The sequence below is a fragment of the Urocampus carinirostris genome, chromosome 12 (genome assembly GCF_059441175.1).
Source record: "Urocampus carinirostris isolate Australia breed hairy pipefish chromosome 12, RoL_Ucar_1.0, whole genome shotgun sequence".
Lineage (NCBI taxonomy): Eukaryota > Metazoa > Chordata > Actinopteri > Syngnathiformes > Syngnathidae > Urocampus > Urocampus carinirostris.
This window is the reverse complement of record NC_142360.1, coordinates 38,441,500-38,467,736: the sequence shown is the minus strand read 5'-3', so window position 1 is coordinate 38,467,736 and position 26,237 is coordinate 38,441,500. Positions and strand designations below refer to the sequence as shown.

The 26,237-nt window shown below is 39.0% G+C and overlaps 3 protein-coding genes across 6 annotated transcripts in view; 1 reads left to right on the top strand and 2 right to left on the bottom strand.

The window, feature by feature from the left end:
- Positions 1 to 2,281: 2,281 nt before the first annotated feature.
- fam32a (family with sequence similarity 32 member A) lies at positions 2,282 to 7,037 on the bottom strand. Its single transcript, XM_088349573.1, has 4 exons — positions 6,901 to 7,037; positions 4,041 to 4,185; positions 2,529 to 2,582; positions 2,282 to 2,418 (listed from the first exon to the last, which is right to left on the bottom strand). The coding sequence occupies exons 1-4, from the start codon at positions 6,972 to 6,974 to the stop codon at positions 2,350 to 2,352; spliced, it is 342 nt and encodes a 113-aa protein (XP_088205699.1). The 5' UTR covers positions 6,975 to 7,037; the 3' UTR covers positions 2,282 to 2,349.
- Positions 7,038 to 8,907: 1,870 nt separating this feature from the next.
- On the top strand, positions 8,908 to 12,010 carry mrpl54 (mitochondrial ribosomal protein L54). Its single transcript, XM_088349690.1, has 3 exons — positions 8,908 to 9,088; positions 9,174 to 9,327; positions 11,799 to 12,010. The coding sequence occupies exons 1-3, from the start codon at positions 8,992 to 8,994 to the stop codon at positions 11,929 to 11,931; spliced, it is 384 nt and encodes a 127-aa protein (XP_088205816.1). The 5' UTR covers positions 8,908 to 8,991; the 3' UTR covers positions 11,932 to 12,010.
- Positions 12,011 to 16,076: 4,066 nt separating this feature from the next.
- mef2b (myocyte enhancer factor 2b) overlaps positions 16,077 to 26,237 on the bottom strand; it is a 29,957-nt gene continuing 19,796 nt past the window's right edge. For 3 of the 4 annotated variants that reach the window (XM_088349168.1, XM_088349169.1, XM_088349170.1), the window contains 4 exons: positions 23,720 to 23,873; positions 21,036 to 21,275; positions 20,850 to 20,961; positions 16,077 to 18,432 (listed from right to left, as the gene is read on the bottom strand). In XM_088349168.1, coding sequence (XP_088205294.1) covers positions 18,144 to 18,432; positions 20,850 to 20,961; positions 21,036 to 21,275; positions 23,720 to 23,873 — 795 coding nt within the window. In that variant the 3' untranslated portion in view covers positions 16,077 to 18,143. The remainder of the gene's footprint in view (positions 18,433 to 20,849; positions 20,962 to 21,035; positions 21,276 to 23,719; positions 23,874 to 26,237) is intronic. The other variant, XM_088349172.1, reaches the window with a different exon arrangement.

Below are 26,237 nucleotides of genomic sequence, written 5' to 3'. Positions count from 1 at the left end.
GTGTTGTTTTGAGCATTCCATACATCGCAGCCAGGTGGTGAAGCCCAGGGGGCTTCATTGGCACGCCCATGGGAGGAGCCGGCACCACATCTTGCGGGGAGACGTGGGCCAATAAGAAGAGAGCTAAAGGACTTCAGACACTAATCTGCTCCCATGTGAAAAATTCGGCTTTCTTGTTAATCTTTTGATATTAATTCCCAACAGCATCAAGCTTTCTTATTCCACACTAATTGAAAAAAAAAAGGCTCACATCTTTAAACTTTACACCAACCATATTGAATGGATGCACGAGATATTAAACAATAAAAATGTCAAAGTTCTTGTAGAGAAGTGCGCTGCAGATACAGTATAGTATGTTTAAACACGAACTAGGAAGAGGAAGCCGGATTTCTTCTTCGGGGTGGATGCTGGGTGACCCCTCACAGCGCCACACGCCTGGAAGTGGCGAAAAGGAGTACTACAGTACAGTCCTGTACTCGGAAAAACGTGCACACGATACAAAATCTAACTTACAGCAATGTCCGGATATTTTTCGTCATCCTGAATTTTTTTTTTCGTATGAGCCTTTATACGTAACTCGAATGTAAGTAGGGGAGCGTCTGTACTGGTTTTCTAGATTTCAAGTTGTTTGTCAAAACGGGTTATTTTGAAATTTCAAATAGGGGAAACTAAAAGAAAAGCAATCTAAACATGTTAAAAATATAATTTGGAAGAAAAAAACAATCCTATAATTTGTTAAAAATATAATTGGGAATTGAAAAATAATTGTGGGAAGAAAAATGCAACTCAAAAAGTTATGAAAAATATTTTGGGTGGAAAAAAGGCAATTCAATATTAATCAAAATATATTCTGGTAGAAAAAGATATGTTTAAACATTTAAAAGAACATTTAAAAGAAGAAATGTGAGTAAAAATATTGTGAGATTACTTCTAATTTGAAGAAAACTTGGTACTATACATACATTTGAATGTGTATAGAATATGTTTCTATTTGTTCTTGTTTTATATTACAGAATGTGAAACTGGAGTGCCACGTCCAATTTCGTTGTCACAATATGTTCAACCCATTTTGTAACAATGAGGGTTGGGTAGGGTTACTTTAACTGGATTACTTTCAATTACTTTTGGATGACTCCGATACCAAATATAGATAGATAGATAGATAGATACTTTGTTCATCCCCGAAGGGAAATTCACATTTCCAGCAGCATCCCTGAGCTGAGAACAATCGAGAACAATCGAAAATAACACGGGAGCTGCTGGAGTGGCTGCCATTCGTGACGGCGCCGGAAGAAAAGATTCAATTTGAATCATGTACAAACAAACAAACAATTGAATCATGTACAAACAAACAAAATATTCATGTTTCAATAAGTGGAGTGTTAATAAAATGGGGGGAAAATAATTTCTGATACTGATATAACCAGGTAAAACTAATTTTAAGTTACCTGTCCAAATGAATGTTGTGCCATCTCACCTTTCCCACTCTCTCTCCTCTCACCTTTCCCAACTCTCTCTCTCCTGCAGTTGACTTGCTGCTGCTCGCTCCTGAAACTAATACTATGCTAATAAAAGACAAAAGAAACTAAATAGGAATAAAATGACTAAATTTTGTGCAGGCTTGGGGAGTAACGGAATACATGGAACGGCAAAAATGATGTTGGCAAGCTGTTTGGATTTATTTTCATTTTGTTTCTGTCGCATTTTATGTTCGTTTTCCCGGAGATCAAAGCCAGGAGAGAAAGCTTACCACGTGTTGTGAGTCATCATTTTATTCCTATTTAGTTTCTTTTGTCTTTTATTAGCATATTTGGTATTGGAGTAATCCAAAAGTCATTGAAAGTAATCAAGTTAAAGTAACCCTACCCAACCCTGGTAACAATGACAATAAAGGTCTATTCTATTCTATTCTACATACCATAAATACCATCCATTTAATCAATTTTCTGCACTGATTGATATAAATATTAAATGACTACATGACTACTTCCCCACCCCAAAATTCTTTTGTGTAAGACATAGAAATATTTTTTTCTTAGGACTTGACAAAAAGTCCATCCTTTTTTTTATAGATGAAAATAAAATGCAGGTTGCAGCTAAACAAAACAAAGATTACATTTTCAAACAGGCTTATCTTAAATCGAAAATAAATCATATACATTTAAAAAAAAAAACAATGAAAGAAACGTCTTCATATTTTCAGATTCCAAACCGAGACCAGCACATGTTTCTCATTACACCGAAAGCACGAGACGCGAGTGACGTTCACGGGAAAACCGAATCACGTGTTTATAATCGGCAACTTTAATTGTAAATACGAAAAAAGGGACAGGAAAAGAAAAAAATGGGTTATTTGGTCCAGCTGACTTTAGGAATATCATAATGTTCGGTCAGGTTGTCGAGGTGGCGATTGAAATCCTGCACAAAAAAAAATAAAAAATAAAAATAAAAATCATGTTTTGTATGTAGTCTTCAAAATCATAGTAGAGGAAAAATCTATGATGGGTGAGTTGTATGCAAGGACCTACCTCCACTCGATGTTTGTGTGTTTTGGAGGCCTTGTTCAGAATTCTCTCCATTTGCTATTGGGAAAGAATTAAATTCCATTAGATAAGATATAGAGAGTGGGAACTTGCAAGTTTAATCTTGAAATACAACATGAATTCTACTTGAAATTCATGTTGCTCGGGTCTTTTTCTTTATGATGCTCAATTGCCTCGCTTTAGGGCTGCAACAACGAATCGATAAAATCGATGATTAAAAACGTTGGCGACAAATTACCACGTCGATGCATCGTGTTGCGCCATCTATGGGCCAATAAGCACGTTGATCAATGCAAATAAGTGCATTGAATCTCCTTGTAAAGTTGTAGTACCACTTTGGTCCACCGTTTTCATAATACTATGTTACTTTTATTTAATTCCATTTCTTATTCAACATTGCATCATTAAAAACAAAATTGGCATTAAACAGTCAAACACTACAAAGTGCTGCAGAAAGAGAAAAAAAAGAAAATATATCAAAATACATAAAAAGAAATATATTTAATATATAAATGGTAAATGGTCTGCATTTCTATAGCGCTTTTCAAGTCAATGAAGACCTCCCAAAGCGCTTTACAATGTGCTTCACAATTACCCATTCAAACACACACTTACACACCGATAGCGGCGTCAGCCATGCTTATTGGGGGCATTAGGGATTCAGTGTCTTGCCCAAGGACACTTATCTCAACACAGGGGCAGCCTTTGAAGCATAGAGTATATTATTTGCACTTTGGAAGTGGTCATCATATTCAAAGATTTCACCCAAAAAATGAATTGGTTCCCAACAGTTTTAAAGGTGGGTTTCCATCCATCCATTATCGGCACCGCTTCTTCTCAGTAGGGTTGCGGGGGTGCTGGAGCCCATCTCAGCTATCTTCGGGCAGTGGGCAGGGGACACAGACAACTCACTCATTCACGCCAAGGGACAATTTGGACCGGCCAATTCACCTGACCTGCATGTTTTTGGAATGTGGGAGGATATTGGACTGCCCAGGGGAAACCCATGCAAGCACAGGGAGAACATGCAAACTCCACACAGGAAGGTTGGTAACAGGATTTGATCCCGTGATCTCAGAACTCTGCCGCAGACACGCTAACCACTCATCCGCCATGCCATCCTGGGTTTACATTTTTCAAATTTTTGGGCGGAAAAAATATTTGCTATCGATAAAATTGTAATTCATTACACTTTCTTCATCTTTGTTTTGTATGATGAATTCTGATATAATATGATCTTTAGATAAAATGGTAGGAAAAAAAGTATATTCAACATTTGCAGATGTATAGCATGTTTCTATTTGTTTTATATTACAGAATATTCTGTTGTGCTGTGGCCTTTTTTTCTATCCTTCAAAAACTTCAATATTTGAATATAGGACGAAATTAAAAATGTGTTTTATGAAAAAAAAAAAAACAATCGACCGATTCCTCGATTATTAAAATAATCGTTAGTTGCAGCCCTATTTCAATTACAGGACTACAAAATCCACAAACCCTTTTCTCTTGCATCTTATCAAAAGCCATTTGCGCCGGCGTCCTTTTGTCCATGTAGGCCCGTTTGGCTTTCACTTCTTCATCGTTCTCATTCGTCGCCATCTGTTCCATGCGATGCTTGCTCTCCTTGTCCTTCTTCTTCTTCCTGGAACAAATTCATCAATGCTGTAATTCTGATTCAAACTGATTATAATGTCTCGAATTGATTGCGCAACAGTGACTACCGTAAATTCCGGACTATAGTGCGCACCTGATTATAAGCTGCACCCACCACATTTTAAGAAGAAAACTGCTTTAATACTTACACAAGCCGCACCTGTATATAAGCCGCATGCGCCCACATTAAAACATGTAACACAGTCACAAAAGTAACCCAAACCCGACTTTGTGTCCCGCGATTGTAACTGAATATAATGTACACAGTCCAAAAAACCAGCTAAATGAACGGAAAATGATACCGGTACTTAAGGTTTGATGCAGACCTGCAGAGTCCGGGTCCCGTTGAAAGTAATCCAAGGAAAAAAAGTCTATATTTCCAAAAGTAAGGGTGGGAAAAATATATATTCACTATTGTCCGCTGCATCCACAAACACGTCTCACCTTTACTCCACTTCCCGTCAGCCCCCGTTGTTTTCGCCCCTTCTTTTTGATTCGCCCGTGGAAAACATATCCAGGGATCAGAATGGAGATTTTCATTTTCAGCTGAAATAGCCAGGGTCCAGGAATAAAGCAGGGCGGAGCGCCACCCAACCCCAACTTTCATCCCAAACGTGACTGTGACAGGTAGCAACACGCTACTAGCAACACGCTCGCAAAACAGTAAACGGGTATGTTAAAAAAATATACCGTACTTTAAAAAAAAACCACGGTAAACAGTCCTCTTCTTCCTCCTTATAACTGATGCCATCAAAGTCATCTTCCTCAGTATCGGAAAGAAACTTTATCATATAGACGTCGTCCCACGCTCCCTTATTCCAAAACATATTCCAAAACACGCTAGCAACACGCTCGCAAAGTAAAGTTTACGTGCAATAACTCTGTTTCCTTCTTTATCGGATTGCTCGATTGCTTTTAGCTTGAAAGCGGCGTCATGTGCCTTTCTTATTGCAATTTGCATGATGAGGGTAAGTTTATGCTAATTTAATTTGTGCACAAGCTAAGAAGTTGCAGTCTTCCTCGGCGCATATATTCCAGCGGTCTAAATCTTACCTTCCGTACTCGAGCGCCGCTGGCGGCCGTTAGAAAAATGACATAAATTGGCCGCATCACTGAATAAGCCGCAAGGTTAAACGTTTGGGAAAAAAGTAGAGGCTTATAGTCCGGAATTTACGGTACTTGCTTATCGTGGGAATATATTCTTATGAATAAAATAGGTAACAAGGATTTGGTACGCCATAAAAATTGTCACCTACATCTCGTTTACTTTACACAAATTATAAATGTGCAGTAGACCCCAGGTTACAGCATCTCTAGCTTAAGATATTTTTACATTAGGATGTGGAATTCGATATTTTTTTTAACCACTGTTGGTCATTTTTGCATGGCGAAAAACTTACAAAATCTGCGTTGTTTATGACTGTGTTTCAGACATCTGTAAAATGGTTAAAGTAATTTCAGATCCTGCTATTGGCTGAACTCTTCCCTAAAAACGAGTTAGCACAATACAAATCAGTTTTTTTACTGTACTTGTTTGTTTTGGGTTGCAAAGCTTGCATGGATGCTAAAAGGAGAAGCAAAATCATGATAACCATGGAATGGAAGCTTGAGATGATCAAGGAATGCGAAAACGGCAAACGTTACCTTTGCTAAGGAATAATGCTGCAACCAATCGACAAACGGGACAATTATTAAGGATAAGGCGATTAAGGGCATGAGATCCTCACAAGTGGAGGTTTTTAGATCAGTTTTCATTTTAATCCACCCACTAACTCCATTGTACCAGCTCCAATTATGTCACACCGAAGGTGAGTAACATTTATGCTTTCCTTGGCATGTTTATTTCTAATCTTAATAATCATACACACGTATATTACATATAGGTACAGCCTATACTAGTTTGTTACTAAGGTTAAACTGGGGTTTAAAAACTACATGCGAATGGCCATAGAACGATTTAATGTGTTATGTTACTTATTTGTTGCACTTTCTGACTTTATTTGAATAATATTGTGCAACAGAAGGTATGGTGGACATGGTTATAGTCTGTAGTTTGCAATAGTCTGTGTTCTGTGAAGCTCTCTGAGAATCCTTGTGATTAAGGGCGTCACAAATAAGGGCGTCCCCTGCCCACTGCCCGATGATAGCTGGGATGGGCTCCAGCACCCCCGCGACCCTACTGAGGATAAGCGGTGTAGCTAATGAGACAAATAAACATGACTAGACTCGAAATGGGGTTTTATCACTGTTATACGAAAATTTCACCTTGCGATCCTCACTTCAGAACAGATTAAATTATCTAGGGTGTATTGTTTTTCATTACCTGTATAGAATTTGGCCAATTAAAAGCTAATGGAGATAAATATGAGTCTGATAATTTAGTAAAATAATAATACAGATTTACAAATACAACGTTAAAAAACAAAGGCACTTATGTCATATCAAAACACGCTCAACTGTTTTTGTTTTGGTATAGTAAATACATTATTAAAATCTTATTTTTGTAAAGTTTTACTATCTTTATGTACATTTTCGCGTGAGAACATGCAAAAACTAAGCTACCGAAAGGGATTATTGTTAGCATGTATGCTAACAGTCGGACGTTACGACGGCGGTGTGAACTGAAAACACCAGTTCAACACACTGATACACAAATTATCCGGAAAAGTACTTGTTAAGTAAATAATAATCGTCATTTACTTACTTTTTTCCAGAAGAAACAACCCCAACACCCTTGATTTTCAGGGCACTTTTCTGGACGTGTTCGTAGTCCGACATGTTTACCTAAATAGTTCTTCTTCGTTGGTATTGATGAAAATCACAAAGCTATGTTTGACTAGCACAGCGTCATCCTTGTATGGGAGGTGGAACTTCCGGGACGGCGAATAAAACAAATCTGATACATTTTCTCTTTAGGTTCGTTAATAAATACATTTTTATGGTGAGAATAACAAAATAAAATGGTCAAATTATAATAAACTGAATTTTATCTGTGTAAATTACAGTCCCCCAAAAACACGAGTAGCCTTTTACATGAATAATTACATTATTAGGCTATATTACTTTTTACGTTATTATCCTCAACGAAGATTAAGATTTTCAAGAGTAAATCATTAAAAAAAAAAAAAGAAATATATCTGTATATATTTAGATAAATATTAACAATATTTATTTTGAAAATCTGAGAGTTGTTTTTCTGTAATTGTATGAAGTAAATTATTAATACTTTTATAGAGTGGTGAGGCAAAATACCCGTATTTCCTGGACTCTAAAGCACACCTCAAAACCCCAAAGTGGCCATAAATTTGAAAGTGCGCTTCATAATCTAGTGTGCCTTGTATACCGGAATATACGGTGAAAAAAAATCCGAAAGGAATACTGTAGAAATTGATACTGCTTACGGTAACTGTTCTGCCTTTGAGAAACCTAAAGAGTAGTCTTTGAGTCTCCTCTCGTTGTTAAAACTATAATCAGTAAATTTTAAAATAAAAATGTGAAAACAAATAATTGAAGGAAAAATTGTTTTATTTATTATACAATTTTTTCGTTCGCTAATAAAGATCAGATAAAAAAATAGAATGGAGAAATAATAATGAACTAAATTACAGTCCAAAATGCCTGAACAGGTTTTTACATGAATAATAATGATATTAGGTTACGTTTACGTCATTAAACTCAATAGAAAATATATTTTAATCTTCGTAATTTTGTAGTAAAACATTATAGTTTTATATTATATATTAAATTGTATATTAAGGGTAAAAACGAAGAAATATGCTATGATAAATATTTTTAAACAGATTATTTTTGTTTTTATTGTATTGATGTGAGTAAGTGGGTGCTTGGGAAGCAATTGGCTAAGGTTGACAGAGATAATATCATTATATTTTTTATATATTATTTTTTTCGTTCTCGAACAATCATACTCAGGGGTGGATAGGGTTACTTTAACTTGATTACTTTCAATTACTTTTGGATTACTCCAATACCAAATATGCTAAAAAAAGACAAAAGAAATTGGCCGGTCCAAATTGTCCCTAGGTGTGACTGAGCGAGTGAGTTGTCTGTCCCCGTGTGCCCTGCGATTGGCTGGCAACCAGTTCAGGGTGTCCCCTGCCCACTGCCCGGAGATGGCTGGGATGGGCTCCAGCCCCCCGCGACCCTAATAAGGATAAGCGGTACAGCTAATGAGATGAGGTGAGATGAGAAACTAAATATGAATCAAATGATGACTCTCAACACGTGGTAAGCTTTCTCTCCTGGCTTTGATCTCTTTGATCTCCGGCAAAACGAACATAAAATGCCACAGAAACAAAATGAAAATCAATCCAAACATCATTTTTGCCGTTCCATGTGTTCCGTTACTCCCCAAGCCTGCACAAAATTGAGTCATTTTATTCATATTTAGTTTCTTTTGTCTTTTATAAGCATATTTGGTCTTGGAGTAATCCAAAAGTAATTGAAAGTATTCAAGTTAAAGTAACCCTACCCAACCCTGATCATACTTTTAGCTACAGTCCAAAATAGCGTTTCCGTAAATAATTACACTATTATTATTATTACGTTTACGTCATTGACACAATGGAGAAGATATTTTTAATATGTGTAATTTTGGGGCGAAATTATTTTTAAATTTAAAAAATTGCATCAAAAAAATACTCAAAGTACCATGTAATACCCAGTTTCAACCACAGGCGGCAGTGTAGTACTAGGAGGCTTCCCCGGAAGTAGATGTCTGAATGTCATATCCTAGCATGGTTAGCTAATGGACGAGTAAGCAACTTATTCGGAAAAAATGTCCAGCCAAACGTTATTTAGAGTCTCACTTTTATCCATTCGCAAAAACAACCCATTCAACAACTTGCAGGCGTGTGGATATGCGAAAAAAGTGGGTGAGTAGAAATGCTTTTTTTCGTAAAAAGTGCATTTTCGTTCTGTTTAACTGCTTATCCAATAACGCCAATTTCGCTCCTGCAGCTGTAAAAAAAGGAAAGGGAATGGTTAAAGAGGAATATAAAGGACCAGAAGTGTGCAAAGATCCAGTCAGACTCACTACTTATGCAGTCGGGGCCAACATCTACAAACAAGGAGAAGACCCCAAACTCAAACCAGTGGAGGAATATCCAGAATGGTAAAAACCGTAGTACAGTAATCCCTCGGTTATCGCGGTTAAGGGGGACCAAAACCACCCGCGAAAAGTGAAAGTAGATTTAAAAAAATATATTATTTTAGTTTATTATTATTATTTTTTAGACGCGCGAAGCTCTGAACCCGTAAACGTGGAACCTCAAAGCAGCGAGGTCCCACTGTAATCCTCTTCTATTTTGATGCACATTAGAATGTGAAATGAAATGATCTGCATTTATATAGCGCTTTTCAAGTCAATGACTTCCCAAAGCGCTTTACAATGTGCTCCACATTTCCCAATAGCGGCCTTGCTTCCATGTAAGGCGCTAACCTGCTTATTGGGGGTATTAGGGGTTCAGTGTCTTACCCAAGGACACTTCGACATGTAACACAGACGAGTCGGGATTCGAACTGGGATCCCTTGATCCCAAGACGAGCGCTCTACCTCCTGAGCTACTGCCGCCCCCAGAATGATTGTGAATCTGATTGGAATTGTCTTCACTCGCGCTAATCCAAGTCATTATGTCGTATATGCTGGAGATGAAAATTCGAGAATAATTTACATACAATTGAATAATTCTGAACAAAATGCCATCTTCACTGCTCAACAGTTTAAGGACATTTGGTTGTGTCTTGCTAGGTTTTAAATATCATAATATATCGTTTCACAAATTGTTCCAATTAGTTATCTGACTCCATTAACCAAAGACAACCTACATTCACCTAACTGCGCGCTCGTTTCTTGAAGGAAAAGAAAAGTTGACATTTTCACACGAGGCAGATTTAATTTTACTAGCAATATAAGTGTACTCCATCAAAAATGGCCGAATTAGTGTCGTTGGAGTTTCTGGGAAGCCTTTTCTGAAGTCTTCCAGCCTTTTCCTCTCGGCCCACCACTCTCCGCAAGATGGTGTGCCGGCTCCTCCCATAAGCGTGCCAATAAGCCCCCTGGGCTCCACCATCTCGGAGAAGAGCGCCGCGATGTCTGTAATTAACCGAAACAACAGAGCGTTTCTACGTCATCAGGGCTAAATTTGTTGAGGAGCAAGCTGTGTGAACAGAGGAGAACTGGACCAGAGTTCACTTCAGTGAAGAAAGACAATTACATTTGTTTGGGTCTGATGGGGAGCATTTTATTTGGCGACACATCGGAGAAAGAATAAACCCAAAGTGTGTAAAAAAAAACTCAGTGAAAGGTGGAGGAGGAAGTGTCATGGTTTGGGGAATGTTTTTTGAGGCAGGAGTTAGGCCTTTTGTACAGCTACATGGCTTAGTAATTTCAAATGTGTAGCAGAAACTTCTTCAACAGTAGATGGTTCCTTGTGAGCAGGGTTGGGTAGAGTTACTTTAACTTGATTACTTTCAATGACTTTTGGGTGACTCCAATAGCAAATATGCTAATAAAAGACAAAAATAACTCAATATGAATAAAATGATGACTCACAACACGTGGTAAGCATTCTCTCCTGGCTTTGATATCCGGCAAAACGAACATCAAATGCAACAGAAACAAAATACAAATAAATCCAAACAGCTTGCCAACATCATTTTTGCCGTTCCATGTATTCCGTTACTCCCCACGCCTGCACAAAATTTTGTCATTTTATTCATATTTAGTTTTTTTTTGTCTTTTATTAGCATATTTGGTATTGGAGTAATCCAAAAGTAATTTAGAGTAATCCAGTTAGTAACCCTACCCAACCCTGCTTGTGAGCATTCATCGCCCAATCAGCCTGCAGTCTTCATGCAGGACACTGCTCCATGTCACATGGCAAAACAGGTAAAGAATATACTGGAAGGTAAAAACATTGAATTAATGACATGGCCTGCCCAGAGTCCTGATCCAAACCCAATAGAAAACCTCTTAATATCTTTGGTGACAAAGTTAAGATCAAGAAACCCACAATCATTGAACTGTGGAGAAGGCTGGAAGAAGAATGGGCCAAAATCACACCAGAGCAGCGTGAAAGACAAGTGCTTATCCTTTGGCCGCAGATGTACCCTTTACACTTCCTACTAATTGCTGATTCTTGTAACCTTAATTTTTTCCATGCCAAAGTCATTGATCAGTATATATTTTTTTGCAAAAAAAGTATTTTGCTTTTGAAATGAAATGATCTGCCTTTATATAGCGCTTTTCAAGTCAAGACTTCCCAAAGCGCTTTACAGTGTGCTTCACACTCCCCAATAGCGGCCGTGCAGCCATGTAAGGCGCTAACCTGCTTATAGGGGGCATTAGGGGTTCAGTGTCTTACCCAAGGACACTTCGACATGTAACACGGAGGAGCCGCCCCTTTTACTTTTTACCGGTAATCATTTTGTGAGTAAAGTGTTGTAGTACCGTGATATAGAACAGATGGTATTACTTCAAAATGATTCCATTTTTTTACAAGTTGTCTAATTTTGATCTCCAGCGTACACATTGCCACTATCAATCAGTGGTTATGCAACATGTGGTTCCGTCCCCCCCCACAGGCTCTTCGAGTTAAACCTGGGTCCCCCTTACAAACTTCAAGAGCTGGAAGAGGACAGTTTCGAATACTGGAAAAGACTCCGAAAGGAAAACATTTGGCGTCATAACAGATTGCATAAAGGGAAGAAGTTCTAGATCACGACTGGGTCGGAGTGTACATGTGTTTCTATATTGCTTTATGAGTTTCACCTTTCATTAAAAAAACATACATCCATTTGTTTTATGGTCTTATGCTTTGGTTTCAATATACAGTAGACCGCGCAAAATAGTCTTATTTCATTCTGTGGTAGGTAAAAAGGATATTACCGTATTTTCCGCACTATAAGGCGCACCTAAAAGTCTTGATTTTTTTCAAAAGCTGACCATGCGCCTTATAATACAGTGCGCCTTATATATGGCTCAATATTAGGTCGCTAGGTCTCGCAACTTACGCAACAGCAAACGTGGAGTCGTCCGCGGTGTATGCTGGGATTTATATACCGGCGTTTCATTGGCTAACCAATGTGTCAATCATCATTTGAATCGATCACTATTGGCTAAAGTTATTCGGAGCCTCAGATAGGCTAGAGGGCCGAAACAAACCCTGCAATTGGCCGAAAAAGATGTGTCAATCATCAATTAAATCGATCACCATTGGCTGAAGTTATTTGGAGCCTCGGATAGGCTAGAGCAGACCTGGGCACTCCGGTCCTGGAGGGCCATATGTCCTGCCAGATTTTGAAGTTTGCTCTTCTTTAACTCAGGTGATACAAATTATAACCTCGTTAGCAAGCTAGCAAGTGCTCGTAACGATACTGGTGATTGGAATGACCTGTATTGGATCAGAGAAACCTCAAAAATCATGCAGAACATACGGCCCTCCAGGACCGGTGCGCCCAGGTCTGGGCTAGAGGGTCAAAACAAACCCTGCAATTGGCCGAAAAAGATGTGTCAATCATCCGTTAAATCGATTGCTATTGGCTGAAGTTATTCGGAGCCTCGGATAGGCTAGAGGGCCGAAACAAACCCTGCGATTGGCCGAAAAAGATGACTGAGTAGCAAGCTTGCTAAACTACGCCATAAAGAAACATGTTTCATTAGTCTGTATTTGTCATTTGACTCTCCTGGATTTACTACACTCACGGTTGTAAGAAGACCATGATTGCGTATCATTATTGAACGTGATGGCTGCAAGAGAACTTAGGTGAGCTATGCGGCTTTATATTTTCCCGGTATCTTGTTTTAGAACGATCTTGATGTTGCTGTGATGAGTTGAGTGATTTCAACTCAATTCCAAGTGTTTATTGTCATATGCACAGTAAAGTTGCGAGCGAAAAAGAAAATAGAAAGTAAGGAATGGTTGGCATTTCTTGAATCACAAGACTTTAACCCCCCGAATGATATTTGAAACGATGCATTTGAGTGACATCGTACGGACACCGCATCCGCACGTGTCTACGACACGTATTTGCTTCTTTGCAAGCTTTGGGAATGTTAAGGGGGTAATCAGTTGGACTGAACCATCTGACTGTTTTTTCGACGTTCCCATTGTAGCGCCTTATAATCCGGTGCGCCTTATGTATGGAAGATATAGGACCAAAAACTATTTTTTGGGGGTGCGCCCTATAACCCGGTGCGCCTTATAGTGCGGAAAATACGGTATGTTATTCTTTTGGTAGAATAGAATATACCTTTATTGTCATTGTTACAAAACGGGTTGAACATATTGTGACAACGAAATTGGACGTGGTACTCCAGTATCACATTTAACAATGAGGATAGAAGTTTATAATTTACACAATATTTACACAAATGTGGGAGGTTACATACAGTTTTGGGATCGTATCAGTCTTAGCAAATTCCTAAAAGTATTTAGGAAAGTAGAAATGTCAAAAAACGACACGAACCTCACCCCAATGTCATTGTTCGCCAAAAACCTCAAAAAGGCTCGGGAGTAAAACCAAAATAGGTACGGTTCGGTCACTCTGCCGACATGGTTTGTATTCTTCCATGTGCTTTTTAGCACTCGTTTTCAGTTGCACTTGACTACACCATCCAGAAAAAAAATGTAATCATTATTAGTTTCCTTTGTATTGAAATTGTGTGTTTAAAATCGTAGTTCTCTTCTGCCACAGTTAACCATGACCCAAAAAAAAATCACCCAAAATGAAATAAATCTATGCAACTTCAATCATATTCTACAAGCTGACGCCATCTTTGGGCTGAAATCTTCATTGCAGCAACTTCTGCTCGAATAAATTGACTTAAGCTGGTGGTGTAGAGCTAGTTGGAATTCAAAGGGGAGAGGAGATGATAGATTGATATTAAAACTGATTGAAAAATATCAACAAGGATTGTGTTAGGGATAATATTTTCGTAATAGGTTAAAACTGAAGTGATCAGCAAGAGAGGCAAATGTAGTTTTACAATTTTAATCACTGCGCAGTGGGCAGACTAGGAAAGTCTCACATCGTTCCCACACCGCAGACGGGTTTTGTTCAAAAGTGTGCGCATGCGCAGGAAGTGTCAATGACGTCACACATACGTCTACGGTTCAAAGTTCGCACGTGCGCAGGAAGTATCAATGACGTCACACATATGTCTCTCGGTTCAAAAATAGTAAAAACGAGTTGTAATATAAGTCAAGCTCATCAGGATTATTTGTAACATAGAACACAGAGAAATACACAATTAACTAAATATGATCTGCTTTTACATTTGTCATTCCCGTATAATACTAAATTGCTTTAATGTCGGGGGCTTCAACTTCTTAAGCTGAGAGCAACTTTGTTACCTGTGAGCACAAAGGCCACCCAGTTCGATTTGCGTTTCTAAAATATTTTTCTTGTACTATTACGTTGTTACCCATACTTTTCGTGGACAATATCTCTATATTATTTGTGATTGCAACATCCTTTGCCTGGTAATCCTGAAAGGGGGATACCACAAGTGCGGTCCCTTCTCAAGGTTTCTTCATTTTCCTCATGTTGAGGTTTTGAGTTTTTCCTTGCCCTCATGTTGGTTCCAGATCAGGGGGTGCTGTCATAATGGTCTGAAAAAATAGTCTGTGTAATAACCCGTGAAGCCCCTTGAGACTCTTCGTGATTAAGGGCTATATAAATAAAAATGACTTGACTATGTTATTACCAGTTTAGTTATTGAAAGTAGAGAGGGTAAGAAAAAGAAAGGGTAGGAAAGAGAGAAAAAGGGGAAGGAGAGGGTAAGGGTTGTCGGGAATTAAATATTAAAATGTATTGTTTTCCAAATTGGTCGAATTAGTTATCAGACTTATTTAACCCAACAATGCGCGCTCGATCTTGATGGAAAAGATGAACAAAAAAAGCCAGCATTTTCACACGGGGGCAGATTTAATTTCATTAACAATTTAAGTGTACTCCATCGAATACAGCCGAATTAGTGTCGTCGGAGTCTCTGGGAAGCCTTTCTGAAGTCCTCTAGCCTTCTCCTCTCGACCCACGTCTGCAAGATGGTGTGCCGGCTCCTCCCATGGGCGTGCCAATGAAGCCCAAGGTGAGCTCTACCACCTCGCCGCGATGTCTGGAAAACTCAAAACAGCACCGAGCGTTTCACAAAACAATGCCTGCCGTCCTCCGTTATCAGGGCCTTTCCGCGTCGTCGGATGTGCTGATTATCTTATCAGCCTTACGTCCCGTTCCCGCCATTCCTGTAAACAATATTTCCTACCAGGGTGCCTTGAACTTTCACTGCTCATTGAAAAAAGGCACAGTCATTAAATAACTACAGCATTACACTCAATAATTGTAACTTGTATTCAATCGTATAAAATCCTTTATAGTCAAATGTATAAAATCCTTCAGGGTGAAAAAAAGAAAGATAAAAAGAGGGTGAGAAGGAAGAGAAAAAGCAACGGGAGAACAAGAGGGAGAAAGGGATAGAGTGAGAAAGAAGTAAAATGAGAAGTAGGGGGTAGGGTTAAATTGACTGTTGACCACCTCAAAATAATTTTACTAGAAAATCACAATGACCCATCACTAGTGAGCTATTGCCAGAACGGGTCCACAGGAAACTCAGCTTTAACGCCTCATTAAAAATTCTCCCAATCAGTGCTCGATTACGATCAAATTCCGTAGCAAGCCTTTTGCTGCATGGGCCCTTGTATTTTTTTAGCTTAGTTTCCATGGTTTTCATGTTTTTGCCCCCTTAGGCATCACCTCAACTTTTGGGACCCATAGCTTAATCAAATTTGTGACGCTGGATTTTGAACTGCACAACAAGAAAGGGATTATGGGACAGAGTTCAGTCAATGACATATCGGCATCTTTAAAAACCAGCGTTTTATATGTCGGCCAATAGCAGACAGGCATCTTAGAAACATGAGAGGAACATCTTCGGCGAACACGGTAGTTAAAATTTTGTATGTTTTCAGGCATGCGAAAGAATAGTTTATAGTGAGGAAAATCTAACACAGGGCCCTAAAAACATGTGTTACATCATAACAAATATAGTGTAAGATATCTGTCATACATCCTTCAGTTCATTGGCATCGTTTACTCAGACATCCATTCTTAAAGTGTCTTCGTTTTCCTCATGTTGAGGTTTTTGAGTTTTTCCTTGCCCTCATGTAGGTTTTAGATCAGGGGATGTTTTCATAATAGTAGTTTGCAATAATCTGGTCTGTACAGCTCTTTAAGACTCCTTGAGATTAAGGGCTATACAATTCTAACATGACTTGACATGTTTTTGAGTTTTTCCTTGCCCTCATGTCGGTTTTAGATCCGGGGATGGTGTCATAATAGTCTGGAGTTTGCAATAATCTGTAGTCTGTGCAGCCCAAAGGACACCATTTTTTATCTCACTGTTCTAAATATCACACATCATTATTGACATAATTGCCTGGTTTTTATTACTACTTCATTATACTTGAGTGACAAACAAATCAATCCAAAATGTGTTATCATGGGGTCCAACAAGGTGGTGTGGGGGAAATATAACGCAGTACCTTTCACTCCCTTGAGACCAGCTCAGACTGAGGAGACCGGACAATTCATTAGGTACACAAGGGCATTGGCACCAAATACAAGAGCTGTCAAATCGAGTTTGTCACATACCTGCCAACCTGTCCGGTTTTGTCGTACAAAGTACATTCTTTATGCATTTTAAGACGAGTACGACGTACAAGGAAATCTGTACGGAAAAACGCAAATTTGTCAATGATGGGTACCATCCGGTATACACCGACTATCACAAAATGGCAAATCAATCAAGTCAAGCGAGTTCGCCGCGGTAGCCTCTATCTCGGTATCGTTTTTTTCGTTGCAAACGAAGCGAGCGGTTTGATGCTACTGTGCGCATGCGTCTGCCGCCTGGGGATTTCCCATCATGCGTCATTCTGAAAAAATAAAATAAAAAATATGGTATACGATTATTTTGTATTTTGGACGGGAAAATACGAGTTTGAATGGGCATGGAGCCGAGGAGGTTGACGGGTATGTTGTCATTTCATTTCTTTCAAACAATTAGTGGTTAATAACCATAGGCCAATTGTTTTCAATTCAACTTATTGGTATAAAACGACAATTTTAAATTAGAAGAATTAATTGTATTATATATTGTATTTTTCATAACATAAGTGGAAGCTATAGCTCTTGTTGGTGATAGGAACGAGTGGAGAGGTGTTCTAAAGGATAGTGGGATGTTTAGACGCGTTCTAAGGGATGGGCCACCAAAGCAGTGTCATCTGCACACAACAACCTACTTGCATGCAACCCACTATGATGCGGCAGGGGTAAACCAGTGAAAGCTGTAGGGCCCTGCTGTTGAACAGAAAAGTGTGTCGTGTCACCCAGACCCGAGTGACATGGCAGCTTTCTCATGTCCCGTTTCATCTGTAGGGACGAAAGCATGACTAACTTAGGTGACGAGGTGCTCAACTTGTTTGGGTGTTTGAGCATTTGGATTGGCCATGGTCCAAAAATGTCTGTGTTTTTTTTTTTTTTTTTGCTTTTTCTGTTTATTTTATTCGTTTTTGTATGCGTTTGTCTTGCTGTCAGTCACCCCTCTCGAGGGATATGACCAGGGTAGATAGATAGTGATACCATAACTATGGGGGGCGTGGCTTAGCGCTCTGTCAGATTTATCAATTCTTAGTACCAGTAGTAGGGTCACAACAAGCTCAGTCAACCACTAGTCAGTGCCAGTGAGAAAGCAATTTCCCAGAAAATCACAATGAGCTATTTCAGGACCAGTCCGAACTTGTGCACACTACGGAGATGACCCCTACAGTATATCACTTTTTCGTCAATCGAATCTATACTAAATGTTTTTGTATTTCTGCCAACACGTGTCAAAATCTTGTGCACAAAATAAAGTGTCCGGTAAATGCATAGCTATCTTTGCCATTCCTCACAAACATGCGACTGCTTCAACATTTCTCCATCTTCTCGATTGTGCACGTATGTGTTGGGCACCGATTTTGGAGGGCTGCGGTGGGCCGAGACGGGCCTGCCTGCAGGTGAGCGGTCTCGCCAGAGGCCGCAAGACGAGGAAGAGACGGGAGACGGTGCGTTCTGATCAGGAGAACTGCGTTCCGATTTGATGTGCACGTTGAGAAAGGGAGGATGTGTCGAGGTGGAGGTAAACGACTGCGTGGGGAAAGAGCAGACCCCGGTGGACAACCTGAGAACGACAACAACAGTGGATACCAGGTTGTGGTCTTCAACAATAATGGAGTTTTACTTCTACTTCAAAGGCCTAGTGGTGGGAAGTCCCTTTTTTTATTTAAACAAGTATTAACACATGTCTCAAAACTGTGCACTCTTAGAGGAAATTAGAATGCATTCTTATTAGATGTTGACTGTCAGGCCGATTATTGGCACCGATATTTGATGGATATCTGAACGTATATCTGAAGGTATATCTATTCATTTCACAGACCGAATAATTAGGCTCAGATACAGCAGAACCTTTCTCGCTCTCTCCTGACCTCAGTCTCACACACTAACCACCCCGCCTTCTGATTGGATAAGCGACCGCAGGCAGAGCCACTGAACCAGGAAAAAATAACATTAGAGCAGAGCTAACAGCGGCAGCTCTGCTAATTACTCATTCCCGACATGCCAGTGAATCAAGTAATATTGGAATTTTAAAAAGTCTGCGATTAAGAGATAGCGTAAAAAGTATAGTTAAATTGTGTTAGGGAATCCCGTTCAGGTAAAGACTGATGTATTAGCTCTTATCATAACATTAGTGTTTGTGATTGAGAGAGAGCGAGCATAAAAAGCAGGCTAAAGTGGAAGACTGAGTAATTATCTGTTACCATAACATTAGTTCGTCAATCTGGCTCTAAAACAGGAGTGCCAACACTTTTCAATTCGCCAGGTGTATTGAAACTTGGATGCACGGTTTTATTTAAGTTCCCGTAAAATTCGGACTATAAAGGAGCACCTGAATAAAGGTTGCATCCAGTACATTTTTAAAAGAAAAAACATTTTGTACAGACATGAGCCGCACTTGACTATAAGACGCAAGTGCTTACATTGAAACATTAGATATGTACATAGAAGGACGGTACACATAGTTTTAATAACATACAGTGATAAACAAATACGATGTCACCAGTTTCTGAAATACGTCATGGCACATATCATCGTAAACCTTAAACTCTTGGAATTCAAAATATGATGACCATTTCAAAATATATTCATCAAAGAAACATCACTATCAGCAGTGTCTGAAACTCATGAGAAAAAGTTACCGGACACCAGGGCAGACATAAAGTTGCCTGCCCCATTTTTCACAACTTGAAACACAGTAAGACGAGTAATCGCAAAAAAACAAAAAACATCGTTGCAAAGTATTAAGGATTAATAATCAGAATATATAACAGCAATGTTTGTGTTGCGTCGTCTGCTACAAGCCACATGAACTCCTCTTTCCATGATGCTTTTAATGTACATTTACGTTTTGTAGCGTCACAAATTTTGTTAGCTTCTTTTGAATCATTCTGAGGTTTTGGCTTGTTCTTAACCACTTCTCCATTTTTCTTGTGTTGTCTGTGCGTCTACTTTGGAAAATGATATGCAAATGCGCGACCTTATAACGCTCGGGAAAGTCCGGAAGCACGAAGATAGGCGTCTGGGCAGATGTTATTTCAGACACTGCTATCACTCTGAAACAATATGCCCCAAAACGATAAAGCCCAGGTAACTCGCCATTACGTCCCCTGGCCGTCTTTAACTTATGTTAATGTCTGCGAAAATGGCTTAGTTACAACCAGAACAATCCACAGAATCCAACTTTGTAAGACTCCAAAACACAATAATGCCAAATGATAAAAAGGAATCCGCCTTTAACAAGTCTGCTTCGTTGGATGTTGCTTCTTGTAATCCATTCATTTTGCCATTTTATTACCGTTTACAAATAAAAAGTCGTAAAATGATTGCCAATATGGTAGTTCACGCTCCCCTTTCAATTGACACCTGTTCCATGATGAGGGTCTGTTCATGCTAATTTTATTCGTGCACAAAGCGCAAAGTTACACTAAACCTGCGTCTTCCGACACATATATTCTACCTGTCTCACTCTTACCTTTACTGCTTGGGCGCCCCTGATGGCTGTTAGAAAAAAAATGCATAAATAAATCATTGCATAATCTGCAGGGTTGAAAGCTTGGGTGGGAAACAAGTCTAATAGTCCAAATTCTACAGTATTTCATGTAGGTTGAATTCCTTTTTTATTACTTTATTGTAAAAAAAAAAAACAATCATGAAGCTATATACGTTTTTATGTACAGTACTTTTAAACGAGAAGCTGCTAATTTTTTGGTTGAAGAGAGAGATGAGTCATGTTAGTTGTGTTAAAATTCTAATTCACTGTAAAAGGTTTCAGAGAGCTATGAAATCTTTATTTGAATTTATAACAACTATTCTTAGTTTCTTTTAGCATTAATACAAAAATCCTTATGCCAATTTTAAGCTTTTACAGCAAATGAATATCCGCTCCAAATATCGGTTATCAGCCTCCTAATAAGTCTACTAATCCTAATAATCGATATCACCCTGAAAAGTCCTAATAGGTCCATCCTTAATTCTTACCCTTGACATAAATGAGGCCCTTGGACCTGATGTGAAGGCTGCGGTGTTTGCCAAGCGCTCACTGCTCCTCGCTGCAGACTCACAGAGTGATATAAACTTGGTTGGTTGTACTCTTTAAAAAGATAAAAAGAACAAAAATATTATATGAATTAGATGGTGGAAAAAAGGGAATCAAAAACAAGCTACCAGAAGCCGCAGGGGGGGTGATGCCGTAACCAGTAAGTGTGTGGCCCAGCAGCCCGGCTTTACCCATGACCCCTTGCAAGCCGGTTGGGTACAGGACTGCCCGGCTGAAGGCAGGACTAGCACCGGTGCAGGTTCCCTGATTGGTTGCATCTCCAGGCGGGGTCAGGAGGGATGCGGGAGGGGGCGTATTCAACTCGAGTCCCTGGCTCACTTGCGAGAAGACGGAGAAGCCGATACCTGCTGAGAAGTAGAATAGATGACATAATCAACTGTGATAAAATTATACATGTGATTTATCCTTCACCTATTGAGATTGATCTCTTTATTTTCTATCCTTGATTTTGTGTTAATAAATTGTGTGTGTGCTATTTCAATCGGCCTGGTTCATTGATTCCATTTTCTTGGGTAATTCATTACAGAGCTCAAACAACTCCAGTACCTACATGATATAATTCTATCAGTCTAAGAAATTCTAGCATCCTTCAGAAAAAAAAAAGATTTATGATGGAGCACCAGCAACACCGAGGCAGATTACTGATTGCAGTAAAGAATAATTTGCTTCAATCCCAATGATTTTCGAAATTAGAGCTAGCAAAATCGCTACACTCATTTTTATTCATTTCTTCGGGGTAAGTATGTTACATAAATCACAACTTAAGTGTGGCTTCCTGAAATTTAATAATAAACTATTATTGTAACTAGTTGAACAAGTCATAAGATTACTTAGTCAAAGAACTGCACTAAAATGATTGGTATAAGAAAATTCACTCGAATTAGGGTAAAACAAGTTTTTAAATCAACTGGTTGAGTAAATCTGTCCCAACCTACTGTTTTTTATATATCTTTAATGAAAACATATTAAACTAAAAACTGGCCAACTTTTATAAAATAGACCTCCTAATATGTTTTAACAATCCGTACAAACCTTGAAACTGGTTCACATTTTAGAATATAACCCCAAATGAAATGAAATGATCTGCATTTATATAGCGCTTTTCAAGTCAATGACTTCCCAAAGCGCTTTACAATGTGCTCCACATTTCCCAATAGCGGCCTTGCAGCCATGTAAGGCGCTAACCTGCTTATTGGGGGTATTAGGGGTTCAGTGTCTTACCCAAGGACACTTCGACATGTAACACGAACGAGCCGGGATTCGAACTGGGATCCCTTAATCCTAAAACGATCGCTCTACCTCCTGAGCTACTGCCGCGAGTCGCCTGGGAGCAATGGATGATCGACAGACCCACAGGTGATCATCTCATTAAAGACAGCCACCCAAAATTTTGATTCTGTTTGAAAAGTAAAAATTACAGGGGTTATACAAAAAACTATGAAAAAAAAATGTAACCGATTTAATTTAAAGTAAAACCTCCTAACACTGAGTTGTGTCCAAATTTAGGTCTTTTTTTTTTTTTTTTTACAAAAATATATCCTAAAAGTTGGATTAAACTAATCCAAGTCCTAAACGGGTCCAATTATTTTCCAATGTGGATTTTTTTTTGGACAAAGGGAGAAGAAAAAAAACAAAATTTTTACGTAAATCAACCATACTCTCAGATGCACGCTAGTTTTTCAAAGCGAGAGAACAACTTGTGAGATATTAGTCAATCACCGTATTCTCATGACCAAAGGGCTCACATTAAAGTTTTTGATTTTCTTAAAATTGTGCGGCACGCCCCATGTGTGTTGTAAGGCGGACCTAATTGAGAAAAGCATGAGACTGCTAAAGGGTGAACCGGCCGTTTAAAATGAGGCTGCGAGTTGCCTGGGAGCAATGGATGATCGACAGACCCACAGTTTTACGGTTACTCTTCAATTTGCGATTTGTAGACGCTTGGGCAATAAGGATTACCGGTAAAAGGTGCACCAAACTCAGTTTTGAACCAGCTCTTTTTACAAATTTGGTGCAGTTTTTTTACCATTACTGTACTTCATCTCATCTCATTAGCTGCACTGCTTATCCTCAGTAGGGTCGCGGGGGTGCTGGAGCCCATCCCAGCAATCATCGGGCAGTGGGCAGGGGACAGCCTGAACTGGTTGCCAGCCAATCGCAGGGCACACAGGGACAGACAACTCGCTCGCTCATTCACACCTAGGGACAATTTGGACCGGCCAGTACCTACTGATGATTAAATGTCAATACTTAGATGCCCCTACGTGTAGTCAAAGTTGCACAAAATCGCTGATGAAGTCTGATCGCCGATTTAGTAAACAAATATAAATGGTAAAAACAAATTTCATAGGAGCTACTGTTAGCCGCGGCTAACGCTCATTCATGCTACAGACTAAGAACTTTCCTACTAGTCACCACTCTCCTCCCTGACATCAGGTCTGATATAAAGGGTTCATACGCGGATATAATCAAAAGCAACCCATATAACAGCATTAAAATACTTTGTTAGGAATACTTAAATAAACCACAACCACACTCAGTTTTTCTCCCGCTGTATTTCTAAATACGCAAACTTGTATGCTTTTCTGCTTTGTTGTAAGGCGGCCACAGCAGAGGGCACCCACACTTTGTAATCAGGTGCGCCGTATGTATGTGTTAAATACAGAACTAGAACCAGCTTCCTTTGAACAAGGTGCGCCCTATGGTCGAGAAAATACGGTACAATTAAACAGCAGTCTAATACAAAAACTGATTAGAACTGTACATATATGGATAAATACTTCTTTTGTACCCGAGTGTGGAGGCATGAAAGACGCTTGAGCTGCTGCGGGAGACGGAGTGGCGCATTTAAAAGATCTTTGGGCAATCGGACCGTGTCCAGACGAAACAGGGAAGCTGCTGTCAGGCACCAAAAACTGTGCTTCCTGGGAGCGTAAGGATGGAGTCTGGAGGAAAGTAACATCATTTATACACATCCATCAGTCATTACTGTAGACAGAATGTATTGCAACTGTTTTATGTGTTAAAGAAAAAACACAATGTCTTAGTTTAACTTGTCTTTCAAAGTGTTGCATGTCAATGGCAGTCAGAAAAACATACACAGTGTGAAACGAACCGTGACAAGATCATGTAAAATAATGTTAGAGAATGCAAAAATAAATACAGGATTGAGATGTGTAGGTGTTTCTGTCGTTTATTAGAAATTCTTGAGTCTAGGTTTGAAAAAAAAAAAGTTTTGAAATCGTTCTACTGTTATGTAATCCTTTACTTTTCCACTCACGATAAATCAATGTTTTTGTATTAAAAAATTGCAACTCCTTGGCATTCAGAAACACTCAAAGAAATGAATGAGAAATATTTTGTGATGGTCAGTAAATGCTTCTTTTATAGACCAAGAACAGGAAATATTTATGGAATCATGAAAAACAAAGAGATAGCAATCAAAACATATTACTAATACAGTATTTATTGACACCACCTTTGGCTTTTATGACATATTGCAGTCTCTGAGTGACAAACACTATTTTTTATCAATCAGGTGCCATCTGTCTTTGGTAGCAGTTGCCAGATCGTCTTTGCAGGTCGGAACCTTGCTGTGGACAAATGTTTTCAATTCCCACCACTGGTTTTCGATTGGGTTGAGATCTGGGCTATTTACAGGCCATGACATGGACTGGATGCGTCTTTCTCCGAGGAATGTTTTCACAGTTTTTGCTGTGTGGCATGTCAGTTCAACATCCCCAAACATATTTTCAATTGAAAGAAGGAGAAAGCTGTCCAAAATGTCATGGTCATTTGGATGTTTTCTTCAGGCAGTCCTCTTTGTAAATCTCACCGGAACGGGACCAAACAGAAGTTCCAGCATCATCATCTTGTCCAATGCAGGTTCGTGACTCATCACTGAAGATAACCTTCATCTAGTCATCCACAGTCCATGATTGCCTCTCCTTAGCCTATTGCACTCTTGTTCTTTTGTGTTCAAGCGTCAACGATGGTTTCCTTTTAGCCTTCCTATTTGAAAATCCCCTTTCCTTTAGGTGATTTTGCACAGTTTTGTCATATACATTGACTCCAACTTCCTCTTCTTTTGCCTTGTTGTGCAGTTTCGGTTTTCAAGACATATAGCCTTTAGTTGGTTGTCTTGATGCCTGAATGTCTTCCTTGGCCTACCAGTACGCTTGACTTTAACATCCTTCCCATGCTGTTTGTACTTGGTTCAAATCTTTGATCCAGCTGACTGTCAACAGCCCACATCTTTGGCAACCATACAATAGAGTTACCTTCTTCAAGATGTTTGACAATCCCGTCTTTGGTTTCAAGAGACATCTCTCTAATAGGAGCCATGATTCTTGCCAATCCACTTAGGCCAGGAGCCCTCCAAGTTCTGATAACTCCTGTTTTCAACTGCTGACTATAGAGCAGACTTCACCCAAGCTAGGTGCCCAATTAAGGAAAGGAAATTGACCGGGTGTGTTCTTATTTTCCTAAAAATGCACGGATTCCATATATTTTTCCTCAGAGTTGAGTGAATAAATTTTTATTTCCCCGTGCTTGGTCTATAAAAGTAACATTTACTGACCATTGCAATGGTTTTTAATTTTTATAAGTGTTTCTGAATGCCAATATGTTGGACTTATGAATGACCTTACGATTGTCTCATGTTTGTGATTCAAGTTTTTTCTACGGAATAAATGAGGGCTTTCCCATGACCGTTGAGTTTATACTTTTTGCTAGTTGTATTAAGGAGAAAGTAATTTTTGAAGCCTTTTCTCAGTCTGCCATTTAAAAAACAAACTCCTGTAAGAAGTTTTCAAGTACATAACTTCAAAGGGACAGCGTGTAACTCTAAGTGTCTCCATGTGGCACAAAAAACTTCCATTCAGTAAAAAACAAAGAAACATTGATTTGAATACTAGGCCAAAAAATACATGAACCATCATACCAATGTTAATTGTTATCAAAATTAATATCATAGATGAAAAACTTTGTATTTCTTTTAAACCGCTGAATGCCCACTAAGGGCCCCGCCATGGTTTTCCAGCAGTGCTGTGTATCACTAGCCCTCGCTAATACCAGACAACAGAGTGCCATCTAGTGGTCAAGTATTAATTGTTGGGGCTTTAAGTCAATTCACAATTTTCCCCAAATTTATATTCATTTCAATTAGTTAAAATTCTGAGAGGAGTATTAACAAAACATATAAACATATCATTTACCTGAAGTTCTTACTCCACTCGCTTTAATTATGAATTAAATACATCTTTTGCATTTCCTTGAATTAGAGAAAAAAGGATGATCCATTACTATAT

What these genes read in the sequence shown, in the direction of transcription:
- fam32a (XM_088349573.1), bottom strand. Translation starts at nt 6,974, where the DNA reads ATGTCGGACTACGAACACGTCCAGAAAAGTGCCCTGAAAATCAAGGGT. An exon ending in GTTGTTTCTTCTGGAAAAAA is followed by an intron (nt 4,186 to 6,900) that starts GTAAGTAAATGA and finishes AATTTGTTCCAG; the next exon opens with GAAGAAGAAGAAGGACAAGG. An exon ending in ATAAGATGCAAGAGAAAAGG is followed by an intron (nt 2,583 to 4,040) that starts GTTTGTGGATTT and finishes CTTTCCCAATAG; the next exon opens with CAAATGGAGAGAATTCTGAA.
- mrpl54 (XM_088349690.1), top strand. Translation starts at nt 8,992, where the DNA reads ATGTCCAGCCAAACGTTATTTAGAGTCTCACTTTTATCCATTCGCAAA. An exon ending in TGGATATGCGAAAAAAGTGG is followed by an intron (nt 9,089 to 9,173) that starts GTGAGTAGAAAT and finishes TCGCTCCTGCAG; the next exon opens with CTGTAAAAAAAGGAAAGGGA. An exon ending in GTGGAGGAATATCCAGAATG is followed by an intron (nt 9,328 to 11,798) that starts GTAAAAACCGTA and finishes CCCCCCCCACAG; the next exon opens with GCTCTTCGAGTTAAACCTGG.